Source organism: Engraulis encrasicolus, chromosome 22 (genome assembly GCF_034702125.1).
Source record: "Engraulis encrasicolus isolate BLACKSEA-1 chromosome 22, IST_EnEncr_1.0, whole genome shotgun sequence".
Lineage (NCBI taxonomy): Eukaryota > Metazoa > Chordata > Actinopteri > Clupeiformes > Engraulidae > Engraulis > Engraulis encrasicolus.
In genome coordinates, this window is record NC_085878.1 from 20,411,002 (window position 1) to 20,421,001 (window position 10,000).

Here is a 10,000-nt window from a genome sequence, read left to right on the forward strand (position 1 = left end):
CTCTGTCTCTCGCTCTCTCTTTCTCGCTCCTTTTCACTTGGCTACTTTTTGAGGAGAGTGGGACAAACGTAGGAGGAGGACATGGTGCGGGGTGGTGGGCATATCAGACAGGAGAGGGTGATGAAGAGCAGCAAGAAGAACGGGTGGTCATTTCTGCTCTCTGAAAGGATGAGATAAGGCAGAAAAGAAAGAAAGAAAGAGAGGGTGGGAGGGGTGAGGAGCTGACAAAGAAAAAAAAAACAAGAATGTGAGAGAGCAGTAGATTAACCCATGTGACTTATCACCGTGTGTATGTGTGTGTAAGTGTGTGTGTGTGTGTGTGTGTGTGCGTGTGCGTGTGCGTGTGTGTGTCTGTCTGTCCGTCTGGGTGCTCTGGATGTACTGTGTGTTCGTGTTCTGTGTTCCATCCATAGACATTGGCTTTGACAGAAATTACAGCCATGGGTGAAAGCAGGTGGTTTAATGGGAAAATGTGGATCAAGGCGGGCACTAGAAATGAAAATTGTAATTAATTAAAGTCGGGAGATTTGATATCAAAAGCAGGCCGTGCTTACCTTCCATGTAGAGCACAAATGAAACCTGTAATCACACAGTCACGCTCAGCATTTTATCGGCAGGGATGGCAATGTGTTTGTTTCATTTTATTTATTTTGTCTGTTTTCATTAACTATTAACTCACTGATGCTGTATACGCAAGCCCATAATCAGGTTAGCATCAATCAGTCAGTCGACAACAAATCTTTCACTTCCCTTGTCCTTTTAAATATAAACCATGTCATTGGCATTACGCGGGCCCCATTTATCGGGTTAGGTATAACACCAGAAAACAAGTCCAATGCTGTGTTAACATCAGAAATGTATGTTGAGGTGCTTCCTAAACATGTGGTTGTTTTGATCACCAACAAAGTGCAGGTGTGGATCCTAAATTTGGTATTGTAATCACAGCCCAGCCAAAGGCAGTTTGCCAGAGATAGCATCAGAGCTATCTGTGAACCGTTGGCTGTATCTGTTTAGACGTTGCCTTGTCTTTGCTGATGTCTGTAGATTGAGGTTCTCTTGGGAGCTGATCGTCTGAACGGAGCTTTTTAGTTCCTCGTAGTGCCCCCTGGCAGGGCGACAAGTCAACAGCCGTTTCATAGACAAAGGCTTAGCGCAAGTAATTATTACAAAGTGTACTGTGCAGCTTGTAGGAAGACGTGAAAGATCCGTCATGAATCTGGTTCATCACACTTTCGGAATGTCATGTCATTGCCGTGTTAAAAATGTTTCCAGCATGCATTTAATTTTTTAATCAGTATTTGCTGTTGGGAGAACCCATGTCTCGCCATGTTTATTTATCTGTTTTGTCTTGTTTGTTTTTGTTTGTTTGTTGTTTCTGCAGTAGCAGCCTGATGATGTCTCAGCGCGGCGGTGTCATGTTACAGCGGCGGGGCGCCACGTCGGCATGGCTCACACTGCTCCTGGTCTCATTCTGCTCCGGCATCACTGGCATCCAGTACCACCTGGATGAGGAGAAACCGCCTAACACACTGATAGGCAGCCTGGCAGCGGACCAGGGCCTGCCCGACACAGGTCACCTCTACAAGCTGGAGGTTGGCAGCCCTTACCTGCGCGTGGACGGCAAGACCGGAGACATCTACACCACCGAGGTTCCTATCGACAGGGAGACCCTGAAGGACTGCCGATACCTATTTGAGGGTGACCCCTGCTTTCTGGAGTTTGAGGTGTCCATAACAGACCTCATTAAGGGCCAGAGCCCACGCCTGATTGAGGGTCGTATTGAGATCCTCGATTTGAATGACAACACACCACAGTTTGCCTCGCCAATTCTTTCACTGTCCATCCCAGAGAACACACATGTGGGCACGCTTTTCCCCATACCCATGGCAACTGACAAGGACTCAGGGACGAATGGCATCGCTGACTACTCCCTCACTCCTCCGCCAGACGCCGCCAGTCTCTTCGGCCTGCAGGTGGCGCAGGACACGGAGGAGAAGCAGCCGCAGCTCATCGTCCTGGGGAACCTGGACAGGGAGGCCCGTGACTCATACGACCTCAGCATCAAGGTGGTGGATGGGGGCACACCACCCCGATACAGCAGTGCCTTGCTGCGTATCACGATCACTGACGTCAATGACAACCCGCCAAGATTCGAGAAGTCCCACTACGAGGCTGAGCTGTTGGAGAACAGCCCCACTGGTCACTCTGTTCTGCAGGTAAGGATTGCAGAGATGAACGTTGATATGCTGATATAAGTGTATGCGGATTATTAGAATGGTTACACTGAAAAGGTTACATTTTCACTTGAGTGGATGTGTTAAGAACATAAAGATTATAGGTTTATTGATGTGTAATGGACAACATATTCTTTCCTGTATATATATATATATATACTCCTGTAAATGCATATTCTTCAGAGAAAGGTTCATTCTAATTAGAAATATATCTGATCTTTCTACAAGGAGAACTTAAAACACACGGTGGTGATAGAAAAACAGCCCCATGTCAACAAAACATAACACGGGAGCATAGTTCATATCATGAGCTGGAACATTAAATTGTCAATATGTCTTTTGCCTATCCAGTCTGTCATGAAAAGCCAATGAAGTACTGAAGGCAGATATCCCGCATTATCAGAGGCAGGGATGTAACAAAGGGTGTACTGTGGAAGGCAGCGCAGACTCCTGAAATGGCGTACTGTTCAGTCGCTCTCCCTGTTCAGGTATTCTCAGCAGCACAATGAGAGGCTAGAGCAGGGCGTCTGAAGAAAAAAAAAGGGATTGTTAGAGGAAGCAGGTGAGTGCAGTGCTGTCAGACGGCAGCTGAAGAGAAGCACTTAAAAGCTCACCCTTACTAATGCACAAGCACCCTCACAGAACAAGTATCCAACTTCTCCAAAGCATTGCCCATCCGATCCGTAATGATGGAGCCAAGGTCAACACAATGAGCAGGCCAACACGTCGTTTTGCTATCGATTTATTTTGTCAGTCGGACTCCAGCTTGCTTTTTAAATACATGCTTTTGTGGGGAATGAGTGCGAAACACATATCGAGTTTCCGCACAGACACTGGTGGTGCTAAGATTAGGCACTGCATGCAGCTGGGAACGTGCCAAGGAGCCAGCAGAGGCATGTGTCCAGGCATAAAATTATTTTGAAGGCCGCTAATCGCCCAGTCAACAATTAATCCATGTGCCCAAGTTGTTTTCTAAGAGTGTGTCAAACATTTCCATTTGTTAATTTATTTATTTATATATTCCCTTTCCAACTGCATCCTCTTTCTAATAAGCTTTCAGAGGATGCATTTGCAAGTGATGTGAAAATTGCCTCGTGTTAAGAGTTTTTTCAGGGCAAGGAGTGGCAATCAAGTGTGTCACTTGGCTTTGCCGGAATGCTCTTCAAATGCACATTTAGCAAAATGAATTTAACCAGTTTGTTTGGCACATGAAATAGCAATGAGTCACATGGAAAAATAATAACATAAGCCCCGTACATAATCTCATGATTGACTCCCATTAAAGCCGAGCACTATAGCAGAGGGGGTTAGCCGTATCCCTTGTGGTAGTTTATGCCGAGAAAAGCGCAGAAGACATACACACAGACTAATGGGTAATGTCACGTGTCATTGTCCCAGGGCAAAAAGAGTTAGGAGAAAGATATGGAACAGTCAGGAAAAAATGTTTGTACCGACATTAAAAGGTTTTGAACATGGGAAGTTATTTGAAGGATTAAGCTTGTGTGTTCACATGGGGAAATGTAAGCAAAGCGTAGTAATAGCACCGTATTATGGCTGTATTTTTTCTGGGAAAAAATGTGTGTGTGTGTGTGTGTGTGTGTGTGTGTGTGTGTGTGTGTGTGTGTGTGTGTGTGTGTGTGTGTGTGTGTGTGTGTGTGTGTGTGTGCGCGCGTGTGTGCGCGCGTGTGTGTACAGCTTCATTACAAAGAAGGGAGAAGGGAAGGACATCCTTTTATTTCACAGTTTTCTTGCCGGTCGGCTCTATGTGTTTATTAATTACCAATTACTGGAATGCAATCCCGGGATGAGCCAGTAACCCCCTCCCCACAAGTGACTCTTATTTTTGGCAGGGATTAGCCGGTCTTGGCTAGTGCGAGCCATTGCCTGTGCCTTGCTGTCACTTCTTTCAATCCTTGTCTAATGGCCCTGTTTGAACAAGTGTTTTATAATAATGTGAGGAACTGATTAACGTTCAGCCTCATTTCTCGCATGGATGTCAATGGGGTGTGTGGCAATCACTATTCTAGAGTGCACACTGCCCCAAATTCTAGTGGCAGTTCATCGTAACAACAGTGTTGAGCCGACTATGGTATAGGTTTATTGTGTTTAACATGCAAGAGCAGTTCTAGGTTTCAGAGGATTCAGGCTCCCTAGCAGTAGTTGTTGTGGTCTGGTATGTGTATGCTTGAGTCACCCAGTAAGACATTCTATTTGTGTTTCAGGTGAAGGCCAATGACTCTGACATGGGACCCAATGGAGAAGTGACATACAGCCTTCATCAGGCTTCAGCTGTGGTGCAAAGGCTTCTCAACATCGACAGGAACACCGGAATCATTTACGTCAAAGGTCTGGTCGACAGGGAGGAGGTGGGCGTGCTCAAGTTCTACGTTGTGGCGAAGGACAGCGGACCCCCAGTCAAGAGCTCCAAGGCCCAGGTGACCATCACCATAAAGGACCAGAATGACAATGCGCCGACCATAACCATTCGCGGCATTGGTCTGGTGACCCATGAGGAGGGTGTGGCCAACATCTCTGAGGACACACCAGTTGGTACACCAGTGGCATTGGTGGAGGTGTCTGACCGAGATGAGGGCGAGAACGCCATTGTGACTTGTGTGGTGGCAGGGGACGTGCCTTTCCAGCTCAAGCAAGCTAGTCAGTCAGGCAATGAGAAAAAGAGGAAGTACTTCCTACAGACCACAACGCTGCTGGACTATGAGCGTATCAAAGATTACAGGATTGAGATAGTTGGTGTCGACTCTGGAAATCCAGCACTATCCAGCACAAACTCACTCAAAGTTCAGGTCACAGACACCAACGATAATGCTCCCATCTTCTCTCCTACCTTGTTTGAAGTTGATTTTCCTGAGGAGAACCAGCCTGGTGACAAAGTACTCGATGTAATGGCGAGTGACGCAGACAGTGGCACCAATGCTGAGCTCACCTACAGTATAATCATGGACCATTCCATCAAGGGACTCTTTGAGATCAATGCTAACACCGGCGAGGTCCGTGTTCTGAATCAGCTTGACCGTGAGCACCAAGAACGGTACGAGTTTCAGGTAGCTGCAGCAGACAAAGGTGTCCCCAGCCAGCGTGGGACTGCCACTGTCGTGGTCCGGGTGCTGGACCGCAATGACAATGACCCCAAGTTCATGCTGAGCGGCTACAGTTTCTCTGTACTTGAAAACATGCCCCCGCTCAGTCCAGTCGGCATGGTGACAGTACAGGATGCAGATAAAGGGGATAATGCTAAAGTGCGTCTGTCTGTGGAGCCTGACAATGGCAAATTCGTCATCCAGAATGGAACAGGAACCATCTTGTCAAGCATTTCCTTTGACCGGGAAAAGGAGAGCACCTACACTTTCCGCCTAAAGGCAGTGGATGGAGGTGACCCACCGCGCTCCTCCTACGTCGGTGTCACCATCAACGTCCTGGATGAGAATGACAATGACCCTTACGTTACCAAGCCATCAAACTCTTCATACAAGTTCCTCCCTCCTCTGACCCCTCCCAACACCCATGTGGAGCGAGTGGAGGCCGAAGACATGGACACGGGGCCCAATGCTGAGCTCCAGTACAGCATACTCAGTGGTAATCCCCATGGCCTGTTCCGCATCTCCCAAAGTGATGGAGAAATTGTGTTGACCAAGGAGTTCACACGCAAGCATAATGGCCTCCACCGTCTGGTGGTGCGTGTCAGTGACAAGGGCAAACCCCCGCGCCATGCCACCGCACTTGTGCACATCTTCGTCAATGAAACACTCGGGAATGTCACCATGATCGAGTCACTGGTCGGCTACAGCCTGAACACCCCACTGGACACGGACATCGCCGGTGACCCCCACGAGTACCTGCGGCAGCAGAACAACATTGTGTATGCTGTTGTGGCAGGCATTGCAGGGGTCATCATGTTCATTGTGGCCGCTGTGGTCATCAGGCACTGGCTCCAGAAGAAGGCCAAGAGTGGCTACCAGGCGGGCAAGAAGGAGAGCAAGGACCTTTACGCTCCCAAACAGGGCCCTAAGAGTGGCAAGAGCAAAAAAGGCAAGAAGAACAAGGCGCCCAAGCCAGCTAAACCCATAGAGGAGGATGAGGAGGCCAGCCTTCAGAAAGGCCTCAAATTCAACCTCATGAATGACAGTGTTAATGACAGCCCTAGGATCCACTTGCCCCTCAATTACCCGCCAGGTAGTCCGGACTTGGGCAGGCACTACCGATCCAACTCCCCCCTGCCCTCCATTCAGCTTCAACCCCAGTCCCCCTCCGCCTCCAAGAAGCACCAAGCCGTGCAGGACCTCCCGGCCACCAACACCTTTGTGGGGACAGGAGACAACAGCTCGTCAGGCTCCGACCAGTATTCGGATTACAGGATTACGGCAAACCCACCAAAATACAGCAGCAAACAGGTAGGCGAATACTACATTAGCGCACCGGTGTACAACGGAAACATAATCTGGAGCGACGATGTTTGGTAGGGAATTGGACTGAATGTATTTCGAAAAAGAAAATCTATATAGATATCAAAAGAAGCCAAAGTTGCACTGATTCACAGATGAATGAGCATGCCATTCTGTAGCTAGGCAGAACAGCCATAGCCATTGTTTTCATTTGTGTGCGTTTTTTGTTTGTTTTCATTTTTTTTTCTGTTTCACCTTTTGAAAAAGACACATTTAATTTATTTTGCTATAATTTTCTAGGGTTCCTTGAAGGATTTAGGACACTGTGGTCTTTATTGTTTTTGTTGTATTTTTTCTACTGGTTTAGAAAGGATCATTCAAATTTGTGAAAGATATACTCTAACACTGTCTAAGGCTACATTCACAGTTCACAGCAGACAAAAACATTTTATCAGTAACACATTGTTCAATTCCATTTTTTTCTTTTTCCATGTGTAATAACAGTTTTTGGAAAATGGCAGATAATATTTAGGCATGGGGCAGTTTGACAAAGGCAACATCCTTATTAATTGCACGTCATCTTTTTGACATCGGTGTTGATGTTGGGTTTGAAAGGGGGTTGCACTATAAAACACAGGGGAGAATAGAAAAGCACATTAGTAGTGTGTGCCTCTCACATGTGAGCCGGACCACAATACACACCCCGTCAGGCCTCTGAAAAACGACTTTAATTACTACGTGCTCGTCTTAGCGGAGCTTAAGTAAATTGTTTGCACAGATTAATGGCAGGTAATATGCCCTGCCCCTGCCCCTCCCCCACCCCCCTCTTCCGCATGGACTCTGAGTGCCTTGCTTTATTTAACGTGCGTACGAGGGGTCGTTAAACGTGCACCCGTAACGAGCTTCTCATGTCAGCACGTTACGGGCCAGTTATAAGTTATGGATGCTGGCAAGGTGTGATTTACTGTTTGTCACATTCCACTGTGAAAGGAGGAGAACTGAGACAGAAGGAGATGGCCAGGGCTCCACGGTTAATGGCGTTTTGTGCCGTTATGCGCAGAAAAAGCCAAAATAAGAAGTATCACTGTTGTTCTTATCATATGACCTCATTTTGTGCGCTACGCTGACAATCATATTAGGACATGAATGGTTGTCGTTCAGGCAAAATGTACATAATTGTTTGTGAATATAATTTTATGTTTGTTGATGTTTGTTATCGTTGTTGTTATTTTGCCTCTCATTGTGTTCCTGTTGCTTGCTGCTTGCTCACTTTGTTTTAACACTGGTTACAAAGAAGGTCACACCGGTAGCTAAATATTTTACAATGAAGGATACTTATTTCTTTTTTTCACACACACACACACACACACACACACACACACACACACACACACACACACACACACACACACACACACACACACACACACACAATGCACGTAACATACAATGCACATAACATAGCCTGTTTTACCGGCAACCTGCTTAAAGTGAATTGAGCTCTGTTTAAAGCTGCAGCTATATCCCTCTTCATTTTGGCTTTTACACATGATGTTTATTTTGTTTCTCCTTTATGGTATTGCTAATTTTAAATTTGATGTATTATGAACATTTTTGTACAAAGTTTCCTTTTTTTCTAATTCCAAAGGCAAGTTTATTTCAATAAAAAACAATCTGAAAATACAGTAAAATCATCTTTGGTTGTGCATTCATGGCATCCGTGCTGTTGCAGTGGGTTGAGTGTTGGGGTTTTATCCAGTAAAGGGACATGAAGTTGTCAAGGTACAGTATTTCATTTTCATGTGTTCATCTCCACTGTGTGTGTGTGTGTACATAACCTGAATAACCAGCTTCTCTAAGCACTGCTAAGCCAAGCCTGGCTTTGGTTTGCGGGACTAACACCATGCTAAACAACCTCACCTGCTTGCCTCTTCACTCACCCCAAAAAGAAACGAATGGCAGGGACCAAGGAATCTTGAAAAAGCTATTCACCGAAGTCAATCAGCACGTCTTTATAAAAAGGTACTTACTTCAGGGACAGTACCGGGGCCATTTGCACAGCTAACGTTCAAAGTCTACTTTTCATTAGCGTCTATCAGTGCTTTATTTCTGCCTCTCCTCGCCAGCGGCCACAGTGGTTCCATTGTCATCCGCACAAAGTCTGGAACCCCCCTCCCCCTCTCCACCTCCACCTCCACCTCCACTCCTCCTCACCCCTTCCCCAGTGCCTGTTTGCCGTTCGCTTCATCTGTGGAATCTCGCACAGAAACGGAGAGAGGCCCTTGGTACAAAAGTCAACAAGTCTTTTACGCCATGTCTTTGTGACGCTCAAGCACTCCAGCCCAGCACACTCTTGTGTGTGTTCATTCTTGTTAAACTCACAGGCACATTCCAAAAGGTATTAACAGGTTCTTCCTTAGCAGGCCCCTTTAGTCAGGCACAGCGGGTGGTGGGGTTGCTAAGGGAGCAGGAGGGGGGTGCATGGGGTGGGGGGGTAGTGGAGGGGTTGCTGAAAAGACATGGAAAATACAAAGAGCAGGTGCAGACACTTAGGTGCCTCAGGCCACTCTCCGCGTTCTGCCCACCATGCAGAGAGGTTAGGTGGACGGCTTAAGGGCCAGATTACCAAGGTGGTAGACCTAGTAGTAGGTCCATTTGAATATGCCTCCTCATTCTTCCAGCGTACACGTCCCTTTTATCACTCCATATTCCCGCCCTCCCTCTCTCCCTTTCCTGAACACCTATTGAAATGCAGCCCGTGTCCAGCTCAGCGCTCCAAAGGCGTCCATCCTGCCCTCAGCTTTGGAGGTTGTCATGGAAACGCAGTGACCGGCCACTGCTGACTCATAGGCAGTGTAAGGGAGAGAGAGAGCACACACATGCATAGCAGTGCATGCGTGACTACGTGCATTTTGTGTGTGGATGGTTTTTTTTTTTTTAAAGCATCTCTGTGCTTGTGTGTGTGCATGTGCGTGTGTGCGTGTGTGTGTGTGTGTGTGTGTGTGTGTGTGTGTGTTAAATGGGTGGGCGAATTGGAACATCAGAAGCTTTGTGTGTTTTGGGAGTGTGTGTGTGTGTGTGTGTGTGTGTGTGTGTGTGTGTGTGTGTGTGTGTGTGTGTGTGTGTGTGTGTGTGTGTGTGTGTGTGTGTGTGGGTGGGTGGGTGTCTCTAGGTGACCATGCACGTCTGTAGTGATCTGTGTCGTTGTGTGTCTGTATCTGTGTGTGCGTGCGTCTGTATGTGTGTTTGGTGGGTAGAAATGCACGAGACAGGGAATGAGGCGTCCCAGACAGACAGACAGACAGACAGTCATTGCAACATTTGTCCTGGCCGTGTCATCCTTTCATCTCTCCCTCCCTTTATGTC

The 10,000-nt window shown here is 47.0% G+C and overlaps 1 protein-coding gene across 2 annotated transcripts in view; it reads left to right on the forward strand.

Annotated features, from left to right (window-relative positions):
• The window catches only part of LOC134438927 (protocadherin-1-like), a 297,158-nt gene that overhangs the window by 9,928 nt on the left and 277,230 nt on the right, over positions 1-10,000 (forward strand). The window contains exons 2-3 of one of the 2 annotated variants that reach the window (XM_063188653.1): positions 1,382-2,216; positions 4,457-6,643. In XM_063188653.1, coding sequence (XP_063044723.1) covers positions 1,392-2,216; positions 4,457-6,643 — 3,012 coding nt within the window. In that variant the 5' untranslated portion in view covers positions 1,382-1,391. The remainder of the gene's footprint in view (positions 1-1,381; positions 2,217-4,456; positions 6,644-10,000) is intronic. The other variant, XM_063188654.1, reaches the window with a different exon arrangement.